Raw genomic sequence first — 14,266 nt, 5'->3', positions numbered from 1 at the left:
TTGCTGTGAAGGAAAAAAAAAAAAAAAATTAAAAAAAAAAAAAAAAAGTAATTTTTTTTTTTTTTTTTTCAAAAACCGTATATATACGGTTTTGGCACTCAACGTTAGTATGCGCAAAACCGTATATATACGGTTTTGGCACCCAATGTGTTAAAAGTCTGGACTAAACAGATCTTTACCATGTGGTCTAGCCTCTTTTCTTGTGACCTTTAAGTTAACAAGGTTTGTGTGTGTGTGCGCGCGAGCGTGTGTGCGTGCGCGTGCGTGTCCATGTGTGTGTGCGTGTGTGCGTGTGACTGACTGACCAGAAGAGGGACTTCTTGCGCAGAACATCCTGGAGTTGGATCTGACTGACCGTGTCTAGTCTGGAGAAATCGTATTTTGGACAGAAGTCAGCTGGCGCCGGGGTGCTGAAACGCACCTCAAACGACGAGGTGGGGAAGTCCACCTTATGGGACACAAGAGAGAAAAAAACATTAGTTGTGGCAGCCAGACTGGCCTGGCGGTTAGTGTACAGAAAACACCTCAGTGTACATTTAACTCCGGATGAGTCCCACACTGCAAAATCTATTTAATTCTGAGGACATAAGGATTTTGCAGTGGTTCCTTTCCCACAGCAAGGTACCAGGTCCAATCCACACTGCAGGCACTGTGTGTTGTCAAAGTGTAAACACACCCCCATCCCCCATACCTGTTCTTTATTCAAAGTAATCCTGGATAAGAGTATCAGACACATTTGAACTGGAATCTTTTGCTCAACATGCAGTTTCCAATGTATTAGTTTAACAGAAACCCTGCAGTTGTTATGTAGAAAGAAAAATTGTGATCTGATGGATTAAACGATTGCTGAGTTGGCCCCAACACACACACCGCACGCACGCACGCACGCACGCACGCACGCACGCACACACACACACACACACACACACACACACACACACACACACACACACACACACACACACACACACACACACACACACACACACACACACACACACACACACACACACACACACACACACACACACACACACACACACACACACACACACACACACAGCAGAGAGGGAGTGAGAAAACAGATGCCATAGCGGAAGAAAAATGAGCCTTATGGCTGCTGATAGGAGAGAGCTGAAGAAGAAGACATACACAGAGAGATTAAAAAAAAGAGGAGGAATGGCGGAAAGAAGTGCAGCAGACTCAAACAGCTGACAGTGTGTGTGAGAGAAAGAGAGGGAGGGAGGCTAATATATTGGTTAATGAGGGACAGATGTGTATAGCGCCTCAGATGTACCCTCGCAGAGATGTGTGTGTTTGTGTGTGTGTGTGTGTGTGCCTGCCCCTTTCCATCAATACATATTAATATGGTAATGAGGAAACAATACAGTGGGACACATGCACGCAAACACGCACACTCAGGCACGCACGTGCAGACGCACCCGCACCCACACACAGTGTCAGTCTGGCCAATGCACTGAGGCAAAGAATCCAACGGGCACAAAACGGATAGTTGGCAGTGTCACACTAGGCTGGTAGGACAGGAAGCACGAGAGCTTACACTAACATAGGAAAGAGCTAGAACAATGTGTGTGAGTGTGCATTTCAATGGGGACAAGCAGGAACATGAAGGGTAAGTTCTGGTGAGATACAACTGACCTACTTACAATATTACGTCTGTAGTGTGTGTGTGTGTGTGTGTGTGTGTGTGTGTGTGTGTGTGTGTGTGTGTGTGTGTGTGTGTGTGTGTGTGTGTGTGTGTGTGTGTGTGTGTGTGTCTACTGTATCTGTGTGAACCAAATGTTCTCACAAGGATTCAAAAGGTGGGGACATTTCTGCGAAGGCGTAATATGCTGCTCAAGGAGCCATTGTTAGGGTCAGTGCTTAGGTTTAGAGTTACGGCGAGTTTAAGTGTATAGTATGTGTGTGTGAACATACAGTGCGTGTATTTGTACCTTCATATCTGTTTTAACACAAGTGCTGCGAGCAGCTATACATCTGTGATCTCCTTCTATTATGTAGACTAGTCTAGAGGAAATGCTTCAGAACTACATCTGCAACCCCCATTAGGTTCAAATTCAAGGGAGTAGTGGTGAGTAGAGTAGAGTAGAGTAGAGTAGAGTAGAGTAGAGTAGAGTAGAGTAGAGTAGAGTAGAGTAGAGTAGAGTAGAGTAGAGTAGAGTAGAGTAAAGTAGAGTAGAGTAGAGAGTTGAATAGAAGGGAGAGACAGAATTAGAAAAGGAAGTTGAATTGTGTCCGAATGACAAAAAGACGGGCAACATAGAAACATGCAGGTGCACGTTTGTGTTTGTGTGTGTGTGTGTGTGTGTGTGTGTGTGTGTGTGTGTGTGTGTGTGTGTGTGTGTGTGTGTGTGTGTGTGTGTGTGTGTGTGTGTGTGTGTGTGTGTGTGTGTGTGTGTGTGTGTCTGTGTGTGTGTCCATGTAGATATAGTAATATATACATGGGACACTACAGGTGCACGTGTGCGTGTGTGTGTGTGTGTGTGTGTGTGTGTGTGTGTGTGTGTGTGTGTGTGTGTGTGTGTGTGTGTGTGTGTGTGTGTGTGTGTGTGTGTGTGTTACCTGCAGGATGACACTGTCAGGCTGGCTGAAGTTGGGGGAGCTGGAGCGGGCGTTTCCACTTCCTGGTGTTGAAGGCCATAGACCCAGTAACTTCCTGCCACATGTCAGAACACTGCGGGGACACAGGATGAATGACACACACACACACACACACACAAAAATAATATTACTACTTGTGACGACTGTCTATTGGCTTCCAATGACTACATTAACTCTAACCTAACATGCTGTGATTCGTTCCATTGTTCTATTATTAGGGCAGGTTATGGAGGTCAGCTTTGGACACAGCTGGTATGTTATGACCTGTCTGAACAGAAGCAGATGCTGCTTAAGACAAGTCCATGCTAACTCAGCTCCCTAACCGTCTATCTCTGCACCTTAACTGTCTGCACCTTGACAAAAGGAATTTGAACCCAATCTGACATCTTTGCCATCACCACCTGGCTTGCACTGGCTATTTTGGAAATGCATTGTCTGCTAGAAAAATGGGAAACAAATGTGTCGTCATAAATATTCCAGGCTAGTCCCAGCCACCTTATCTGCCAAAAGCCTGTACATTTCCACAGTATTGCTTTGAACTGAACAGCAGAGAGTGTGTCCGTTTAGCCTGCAGCACCTAGCAGGCTCAACACTGTATTTTTAAAAGCAGCTTTGGACTGTGACTCATATCAAGTAGACAATTAACATGGTGGAAAACCCTGGCAGAGCTTCCACTGCTACTGTGAAGTGTCCAATATGTGCATTATGTGTAAGTGAGAGAAAGTATGAATATACACATCTGATATGTCTCTGAAGATCTATGGATATATAGGTGCATTATCTGCACATTTAGAGTCCATTATACATATCAGAAATGTGTCAAATGTGCATATATATTTTTCTGACATGTGTGCTTAAAACCCACTTGACAACCGGATGTAGACAACAATAATCTGGTTTTACTACTGCTATAATTTAGTAAAACAGATTTTTGTTTAGAGCTGCTGACCGGTATTTTGGTGAAAGTACTTAACATAAGAAATTGAAGGGTTCAAACAACGAACAAGTAAAATCTACACAATACAAAAAATGAAATGTATATCATTACATAGCATCCAGTGGGAATAGAGACACATTTTCAGCAGGGACACAAGGGATAAAAAGGAGACTCTCTATGCCCTTGTACAGCATGTGCTGACTAAAGTCTCTGTGGTTGGTGTCAGAATGACAGAAACCCCTCTCATTCTACTGAGTCACAATCCAGTGATAATGAGATAACGGTGCTCTCAAGGGCAGCCAAATGACCATTGATCGGTAGCATTGTTCTCTGCTAATTTTTCTATCTCTGTGAGGACACTTGATCCCCCAAAATCTGTAAAAGGATGAGGCGAGGGTGTGATCCAGTGTGTGACTCACTGTCTGAAGTTGAACAGAGGCATGGTGACCCATCCCAGCGCCTCCATGCCGCGACGCTGTTTGCCCTTCTCCTCTGTGCCCCCTGGGGGAGGGAGAGGACTGGCATACAGAGTCACTGTCAACTGGGACTCCCTGGGCAACTGGTTGATCTGTACCGGGAAGCACACCCTGGAGGGATGGAGGTGGAGAGAGAGAGAGAGAGAGAGAGAGAGAGAGAGAGATGGGAAAAGTAAAAAGAAAATAAGTTGCATTATAAGGATTTGATTGATTTCTCATCTGATTATTATTATATTAGCCATTTTGTAGCCTTTATTGACAGCGACAGTGGGGAGAGACAGGAAATGTGTGGAGAGAGAGAGAGAGTGGGGCATGACATTCAGCAAATGATCTGGCCGGCCGGGAATCAAACCGGGGACTTTCTGATCAGATACTGTAATTGCTCTGACTGCATCATGAGCCCGAACCATCGGCCCTCATCAGATTTTTAACACAGAAATTATATCTGCTGCTTAGTGATGTCTCTTACTTGCTCAAGAGACTGAGGTACTGTGCCTTATCTCCATTGTATTTTTTGAGTACACAGTATGTATATTTGATAATGTTTTGTTATTTTACGTATGATTATCTTTATGACTGCAATTTGTGGAAGCTTATACACCTGTAAACTTGTGATGTGGCAATAAACTTGAAGTTGAACTGTTGAAGTTGACTTTAGGGCTAGACTTCATGATTTGTAAATAATATTGACCAAATCTCGAGGAATTTACAGTAGGTTTAAAGTTGGTGAAAGTAGGTTGACAGCGCAAGTCAACAGCTAAACATGTCAGTAAATATGTAAAATAATACATTTTGCATATAGAAAGAATGTGTGTGATTAGAAGGCTAAACATAATATTTCTTCCATGCTGCACACAACTCAAAATGGGTTTTCAGGTCAGTATGACAGAAATGAAATGAAAAACTCCACATTCCATCTTACAGATAATGAAAACCACTGGTTCTCAATGTGGGGGTCCAGGGACCCTCAGGGGTTCCTTGAAATTAAAAAGGTCAAGGATAACTGGCCAAAACGGCTATCTGATGTTCCACTGTGCCAATGGTACAGTGAAACATCTCTTCACATTAGTGTGTGATGTGACAACAAGCTAAACATGGCCACATTCTAAACCTAATTGCTGTTGGTTGGCTAAATCCCACAGGTGGTTGTGTTAGCTTTTATTAGCGTGCACGCTGAGCGAAATCTGTGCAACACATCATGCTCAGGGGACACTTTGGATGAACTGCTGTAAGCACTCTCCAATGGAACAAAATATCTTCTGTAACACTGATAGGTCTGTAAAAAGAAAGTTCATTAACTATGTAATTAATTGATGGTATCAATAGTATTCATTCATTTTGGCCCGGACGGTTGGCGTAACCGTCTGGGCACCTAGGCTGGTAATCCAGCCTGACAGCGTGTCGTGGGTTTGACTCCCGATCCCGACGACCTTTGCTGCGTGTCACCCCACCATCTCTCCCCATTTCCTGTCAATCTACTGTTCACTATCAGTTAAGGCAGAAAAGGCCTAAAAATATATATATAAAAAAAAGAAGAAGAAAGTATTCATTAATTTTGGATCCACACAGTCAAAAGCTTGAATTAATTGTCGTTAATTTAATTATCTCAGAGTTAAATTAATACAGTGGAGGACAAAATATTAATTAACTACATGCTCTCAGATATAACACAAATATTAGAGGAGCACCTTTACAGGCATTTCTGCTTTATCCATACAATACAAGAGCATTGGTCAGTGTAACATTTGTCCCAACAAGCATGCAGATCCCATTTGAGGGATGTAAAAACTATGTATCTGGGGAAGTGGACGTTCTGACAACAAAGAACAGCACTGGGAAAGAAAGGAGGTGGAATCATCATTCTATTTGCATGGTATCATCAACTCCATATGACCAGGAGCAAGGAATGGTTCCTAAAAATCTTCATCCAAAGATTTGAGTACAGCCTATCCAGGGGAGAGCAAACTAATCTTTAGCCAATCTTGAAGATCGGCAGATAGGCATTTTTTACTATTTTTACAACTTAAAAAAGTTCAAAAATCATTATGTTATTACAATGTAATACAAACATTTTCTACATTTATTAAATTGATTAGTTCTATTAACTGCTGCACCCTTTTAAATACCACAATATTTCTCAACTAAATTTGCACTCTGGCTGTCTGGCCCCCACCCTCTGGTATTTCTCTACTTCTTCAAATGTCACTGAACTTAGGTTAAAAATATAACAACAGCAATGCTTCAAATATAAGGGCATGCCATACTGCAACAGCAGCAGCTGGCCAAATATAAATTTCAGGGACAATACATGAGGCCCAGGGCAAAGACAGGGGAAACTAGAAAATGTGCTCCTCGGAGCACAGGTCTCTGCCAGGCGAGGTGGTAAAACTGTTCCTGATTAATTCTGTCTTACCTATTTATATTACATATTGTGATGTCACGTGAAGCTTGACCAATGTTAGGTGTTCTCAGACGGACACACACACACACACACACACACACACACACACACACACGGAGGGTAAAACATACTCTCCGCCAGGCCGAAGACAATAACCAAGTCACCGGATGTACATACAGAGGTCTGGCCTTACATTCATTCATACATTAAATAATCACTTGAACCCTATATATACTTAGTTGACCAGGGTACCCCTGGCCTCTATATACTAGGTCTGCTCCTTTTTCCCTCAACACCACATCTCTTCTCCAAAAACAGCTGATCTACAAGCTCTAAACATGCTGCGACATGAAGCATTGTGAGCTTGTAGATCTTCTATTTTTGCTTGGGTGGGTCCCAATCTGTGATTTGTGTGAAAGGAGCCCCCGACACTAGAGCCATGTTTCCAAAACAATTAACACAATAAATGTAAAATTATGTTTTGGTATTATCACTCTAAACCTATGTTCCTGGTGTTCTACATACAGCCAACCAGTTGAAGAAATCGCAGCCTGAGGCTTTAACCATTGCTTCTAAGAATTATCTAAGGCCATTAGGGTTTATGGAAGATGCTTCTGAACATGTATTCTATTGCTAGTTTGACCAATTCAGAGCTTCAATCTTAAAAGAAACGATCAATTATTAGCTGTAGGGCTTGACAGAGCAGCAGTGTTAAAGTTACACACTAAGAAAAAGACATGCTGGCCTATTTGGAATCCAAATGACTGAAATCAGTCTTGGCGACTGGGAACTTTAATACATGTGCTTTTTCAGTGTTATTCATGAATCTTTTATGCCAATAATTGATAAAACATGAAAGGAGAGTGGTTCATCCAACAGTTCAACATCATGCCAAACAGGCTCCATCTGACCATCTTCTCAACACACACACACACAGACACACACACACTATCACACAGGTACACATGCAAACACACACACATACACACAGAAAAGGCAGCTGACACATTTACAGAAAGTAGGCTGTTACTAAACATAGCCAACAAACGCAGCCCCAGGTTCCACAGCCACATGTAAAAACCCCTGGACGACATACCATGAAAAACCATGCAGTAGTTATTCACAGCTGGCTGACTTCAAGTATGCACATTCCTCCGATAAGGACATATACAGTACAGAGAGTGGCTGTGCTGTTCGCATAGGTTTTTATTTATTTATTTAATTTATGTCAGGCGGGGGTAAATGTGATTCGCATGCTCACATGCTCTGATGATGTTTTGAGCCTGGGCTCTTCATCAGGTCAAACCCGAGAGATGTGTGTCATAGCCACGCACAGGTCACGTAATTGATTAGTGGGCGCAATCAGGCGTGAGAGGCCACAATTTTGTCATCAGATCATTTATAAGGATCATTTTCATTTATTTAACGTATTGCATGCTAATTCTTATATGGAGTAGAATACAAGCGGGGTATATAAATCCACACTTCACAAATACTGTAGGCATAATAATACAAAAAGCAATGGATTCACACATCACATAGCCATTTTGTTTGTAAGGCATGGGTCATAGTGGGTCGCCGTCTATGAGAGGGTCTGTGTGTGTGTGTGTGTGTGTGTGTGTGTGTGTGTGTGTGTGTGTGTGTGTCTTGTGTGTAAGGAGAGAACACGCTGCCATTAGGCCACAAAAGTACCTCCACTATTTATCTATTTGTGTTTGTTTTTCTTTACATAATGAACCATGTAGAGTTTATACGTGCCTTAATCATACTATATGGACTTGCCTAGAGCTTCAGTAAGACTGATTGATGGATCCAGGGGATATACATACCTCTGGTCCCAGTACACCAGGTGGAAGAGGTACTTGCTGACACACTGCTTGCTGGTGTGTTGGGGAGCACAAAGCTCCACTCCTCCATGCATCAGTGAGCACGACAGGAAGAAGCCCTCATAGCTGTCAGGAAGAGGAAGAACAGTTCAACCAACGAGATTCCCAGAGAAAACAAGCATTGCTGTTAAAAAGGGATTAGAACTTGAAGTACCATAGAATGGCACTATGTGTGCGACAGTATGTGGGTCAGTCGTTTCAAAACGTTATCCTACCCATCTACCTCTCTAATCCAAGACAAGCTCTTATTTTTCCCTCCCTCCCTTCATCTCCTTATTTCCTCCCCTATATTTAGCTTATTTTCCTATACTCTCATCTGCCCCTGCCAAAATGTGTTTTCTCATTTAAAAAAAGGAGAATGGTCAGTCCTTTCATTTCCTCTTGATCTACATACACAGTAAGGAAGCTGAGAGGGACACCGTTTAGAGGAGAGGCAGGAGACAGAAGCTGTGGTAGGATTCACTCTCTGTACTCCAAACATGGGTTCATGTGGGTTCAGAGAACCTGGTGTTAAAGCGTTTACAGTATTCTTGACAACAGAGCCGACCATTTCCCAAAGCATACCACTGTTTTGTTTGATTTCTGAGGAAGCCATCAATTTGCTTGACATACTGCAGGTAATCCAACAGTGACATTTATTGTACCATATTCTTTGTGTTTTAATGCATTTGAAAGCGCAGATTGATTTGCAAAGTCTAAGGGCGAAAATAGTCCCTGAGGAGGACTGACTGAAAACATTAAATGACAACGTACCCTACTTCTTAATCGTGCAATGATGTTTAGCCGAAGCGGACTCAGTTATTCAAGTAAGCTGTATAACATTTAATGTATGGAGAAAATGTAAAACACATGAAATCTAAGAAACAAAGCCATTAATGGGAAAATGGTCTATGTTTATGTACAGTATGATATATGGCTGAAGCTGTGAATAGACAATGACATGTGGACGGTGGTATAGACCTTTAACCACTACCCTATCTCTGGGGAATCTGCCTTTCTGTTTCATGTTACTGCTACTGTCCCATCTCTAATCATATCTATTTCATTTGAATTTCTCCCTCCTCTACATTATTCAGATGTGAACCAGACGGAGTTTCAGAAAAGTTAACCAGGGTAAAGTCTCCAGGAGAAGAAGACGAGGGAGCAGTAATCTAGTGACTGCATGCAGAGTTGGATTCACTTTGAAAAGGTGGTGACTCAAATGAAAACTATTCACAAATTGGGAGGGTTTTGTTTTATAGAGACGCCTCAGGGATGATTGAGTAGAGTGTTCTGCTACCAGCCTGGCAGAAACTGTTTATTACTTATAATAATAATAAGACTGATATATACTTGATTTGCGTGCCAGTGTCGCACACCGAAAATAGAAGAACTACAAACTCACAATGTGTCGCAGTGAGCTGATAGATTTGCTATTTTGTGTGTGACACCTGTGTGCAATTATGTATAACTCAGGCTTTTCACTACATTGACCCATCAAACCTATATCCAGTCATATGATGTGTGTGTGTGTGTGTGTGTGTATATATATATATATATATATATCCCAAACACACACACAGATGGCATGTGACAGAGGCAGGCCAGGTGCCTAGCGAGCAGCCAACACTGGGTGCCGCCCCCAGGGAGGTCATAGGTCAAGCCCATTTCCCAGGCAGTCAGCCTTTTGTCAGGAGCCAATCACATGCCAGCAACAGAGAGGACGGCACAAAGAACGTGGCTGATGGAGGATTGCAGTGTGTGTGAGAGAGAGAGAGAGAGAGAGAGAGAGAGAGAGAGATGGACCCATTCACGTGGCAGTGAGAGAAGGGAGGAGAGGGGGAGAGGATGAGGAGAGAGAGAAACAGCATAGCAGTTATTCCAGCAGACTGAAGCGAAAGCAGGTTAAGCTCAATTTCAATAGCAACTTTTTACGGAACTTCGTTTGACACACTGCTCACACAAAGCTACCCCCCAAGAGGAAAATCTACAGTAGTAACAAAGTAAAGGTTTGCAGGCAGCACATGGTTTCTGACTACAACGTATTTTCTAGCAGACGAGGAGGGGAACCCTGCTGTTACAGTCAGTCAGTGGACACCACATACAGTAGGAACAAAATAAATGACTACGCTGTGAGTTTGAAACCCCTCCCATGACCTGACCCCCCCCCCCCCATTCCTGTCTGTCTCCACTTCATAATGGAGCAGAAAGGGCTGAAAATATATATTTCTAAAAGTCTGTATAAAGAAGAGAATCGGAAGACAAGAGCAAATGAGCACAGGGGTTAGTTAGGGGCACAGTGTGAACTGTGGGCCTGGCAAGGTGGCATCTGTCAGAAGGCATATGGAACCACGAAAGGAAAGGGAGGGGAGGGGAGAGGGGTTGGAAAGCTGAATCCACCCACATACAAAGGGAGGGAGAGACGGAAAAAGGGAAAGGTCATTAAAAAAGAGAGAGAGAGAGAGAGAGAGAGAGAGAGAGAGAGAGAGAGAGAGAGAGAGAGAGAGAAAAAAAGAGGAGGTTGTTCAGGAATGAAGAGGGGATGGGCAGACTGAAGATGAAAGACAAGTGTTGAGGAGAAGAGGAAGAAAGGAGAAGAAGAAGAGAATAGCTCTGTTGAGAGATGGAGGATGACAGACAGTGTTAAAAGATGACGGAAAAGAGGAGGAGAGGTGTAGCAAGCTGTCAGGTTTCACCATGCTCTGTACCATCCATGTAATCCCCAGGGATTAGAGACAGGGCTTCCAGCCACAACAGCTGCCACAGCTGCCTCTGTATGAGTGCGTGTGCGTGTGCGTGCGTGCGTGCGTGCGTGCGTGCGTGCGTGCGTGCGTGCGTGCGTGCGTGCGTGCGTGCGTGCGTGCGTGCGTGCGTGCGTGCGTGCGTGCGTGCGTGCGTGCGTGCGTGCGTGCGTGCGTGCGTGCGTGCGTGCGTGGGTGGGTGGGTGGGTGGGTGTGTGTGACCTCAAAAACATTCAAGACACATTTGGGACCTTCAAATCCGTACTATGGCATAGATATGCACATATTTATGAACGTTATGTGAGACCCAAAGAGTTTGTGATGGTGGCCTAAGTATGTGTACGCATATGCATACACGTGTGTGTGTGTGTGTGTGTGTTACCTGGTGGCCCATGTGATAGGGATACGATGAGCAGCATATATGTTGAATGACAGCACGCTGGTGACCAGGCCGGCCTCCTGGATGGGCGCGGTTAAGCGGTGACTCTGAGGCGTGGTGTGGAAGTTGGCATTGAAGGTGCTACAGTACAACTCTACCAGGTCCAAAATGGCCGCCGTCAACTTCTCCACAACCTTGTCTGTCAAAGACAAATGACACTGGTTTACTATTTCTATTAGACTGTACATATAAGGCAAGCAGTTCCTTCATATGTTCATCGACAGACTGCACACACACACACACATTCATTTATCTAACCATCTATCCGTCTATCCGTCTATCTATTTATCTATCTATCTATATATCCATCCATCCTGATATATTGATGCTGATGGACTGTACCTTGATGCTGTCGCTGCTATGACAGATAAATCAATAACAGTTTATCTTAGCTTATCTTACTGTTAGTTTTCTGCTGCAATGTCAGAGGAGCCGGACAAAGGTACATTTTACTCTTATGTACACAAAATGTAACAAATAAAGAACCCTGCACCTTTGAACCTTGACACATTATTGCTCACTCTTTGGGTTGGTTGTAGGGATGACAAATTATGATCTTGTCTGATTCATATCCAGTCGTCCCACTCTATCAGTATAAAACAGTTATTAACTACAGACTTATTTCAGGAGAATTAAGCATTTGTTGTAATGATAAATACATGTGTAAACAGTCCTGGTCAGGTCTAAAGAGAGGACTGAAAACACTTAAGCTCACCATGACCTTGTGACCTCTCCTGCTGCCTGGGGAATATAAACCTGGCAGTCTATTTTACACACCACAGCTGACTCTGTGTTAAACACATCTCAACACACTTCCTCATGTTTAGACTATGGCTCGCCTGTGTGTCTGTGTGTGTGTGTGTGTGCACACGCTTGTGCGTGCGTGCATGTATGTTCTTGTGTTTCTACTTCTGAGTTGCCTAGGTTATTATGGATAAGGTTAAGATTAGGCTAGGCATATCGTACAGTGATATAGGTTAGATTTAAAGCTAGACTATGAGTAAGGTAAGGTAAGGACAGTCAATAAATGGTCCTTAAAACTTGTATTAATTCAAGCATTTGGGGTGTGTGTGTGTGTGTGTGTGTGTGTGTGTGTGTGTGTGTGTGTAACGTGCGTTTTGTACGTGAATGTATCCATCCTGTTTATGTGTCAAAGCAGGATGACAAGTGGACATCCGTCAGGGTGCAGATCTGTGATCCCACCATGATCCCACGCACTCAGCTGTGACTCTACTCAACTCTGCTGCTCTCCCTCACTGGCTCCAGTTTTTCTTAGTCATGGTTTTCATCTGTCAACGATTAGTCTTCCATCCAAGTCTTTTTATGTTGTGTTATATTGCATATAACATAGGTTTTTATGTTGAGCAGCATAACATTTGAAATTTGAAATGTTGACTAGAAATGTCAGATAATAATTTGGGGGTATTTCTTTCTGCCAATTAACTCATTGTTAATTCCCCTGTCACTGCTAACACCCACTTGTTGGTCTGAGTAATTTGAAACTCACTTGACAACTTTGAGGGAGACATAGCAGGTAATTCCTATTCTCTCTTTACCTCATAATTCTCCATCCTGCTATTTTAAGACATTCCTCCTTTAATTTTACAACACAGCAGAGACAGACAGTAAAGACAGGGTAGAGAGAGTGGGTGACACGATGCAGCACAGATCGTGAGCTGCATTCAAACCTATCACCTCATGAGGAGCTCTGTGGCAGGTGCGGACAGACCATCGGGAAGTTCTGGAATAGTACCGGTAGGCCAGTCGCTTTGTGGGCCAGATGGTCTTTCTTGCACACACACACACAATGTGGTGTGACCCCCCCCCCAAATTGAACTTGCTAGCATTATTAATGATGCGGTACGAGTATGTAACCAAAGTTACAAAAAATCCAGTATTGTATTTGTTGCAAATTACACCACAATTGGTGACCTCCAGTGGTCGCTTTTTTTTGCCATTTCAGCCAATCGCCAGGAGCTTAAATCCCATCGAGATGTTTCATCAGGTGAACAGGTTTGTTTTAAGATATTCATCTTGAAAATTTAAATACAGCAACTGTTGGGCTCACAGATTTTGTCACCAATGATGCTAACTGTCACATTCATATAATAAAAGCTCAACGTTCTTATTGTGAGAGTTCACTTTAATGTTTTTTGTCATTTGAGACATTATTTATTTCAATTCATTATTTTGTCTATTACATCATCTGATCCAATAATCTTTCACAAGCAGCACTTTTGAGAATTATTGCTCAACTTTAAGGCTGAAGCCAATTCCTTTTTCGTCCATGTGATACGATCTGCCGGACCACACGTTTCAACATGAGGTTGAAGATAAAACTGACAGCGTCTGTAACTTAGACATACTTCTCTGTTTTCGTGTCAGCAGTTTCTTCCCACAGAGTGAAAAACTGCAAGTAGTGTCAAAATATGAGATAAATCCCGTGCAGTACATCACTGTATGGTTTACAAAACAAACCTGGTCCCATAGTAGACTAACATGCTGGAGCCCTTCAGTTTGTATTTATTTGATAAGACTGACTGATCAGCTGGCCGATGTGCTTTTGACTGCATGCTTTCACTAATTTATCATTTTTTACATATAAAAATAACAAATATAATTGCCGCTGTAATTTACATTCCCAGGCTGATTTTTGTTTCCAGTCCGCCCTCAGTCTGTGGTAAACATAGCAATCCTATGTATCTGAGACTCATTCAACATCCAATCCTCACGTAATGATTGGGAAAGGCTGCATGGGAAAACCCTACAAGAAATGGCATCATGC

At 42.9% G+C, this 14,266-nt stretch overlaps 1 protein-coding gene across 1 annotated transcript in view; it reads right to left on the bottom strand.

The window, feature by feature from the left end:
• Positions 1-14,266, bottom strand: part of pik3c2b (phosphatidylinositol-4-phosphate 3-kinase, catalytic subunit type 2 beta) — a 72,579-nt gene that overhangs the window by 27,677 nt on the left and 30,636 nt on the right. Inside the window, exons 11-15 of the mRNA XM_080424313.1 lie at positions 11,425-11,620; positions 8,266-8,388; positions 3,979-4,146; positions 2,584-2,695; positions 306-448 (exon numbers count right to left, since the gene is read on the bottom strand). Of these exons, the coding sequence (XP_080280439.1) occupies positions 306-448; positions 2,584-2,695; positions 3,979-4,146; positions 8,266-8,388; positions 11,425-11,620 (742 nt within the window). The remainder of the gene's footprint in view (positions 1-305; positions 449-2,583; positions 2,696-3,978; positions 4,147-8,265; positions 8,389-11,424; positions 11,621-14,266) is intronic.

This window comes from Gymnoscopelus braueri, assembly GCF_963280865.1.
Source record: "Gymnoscopelus braueri genome assembly, chromosome: 3".
NCBI lineage: Eukaryota > Metazoa > Chordata > Actinopteri > Myctophiformes > Myctophidae > Gymnoscopelus > Gymnoscopelus braueri.
The sequence above is the reverse complement of the archived record's forward strand: the minus strand, read 5'-3'. Positions and strand labels throughout refer to the sequence as shown.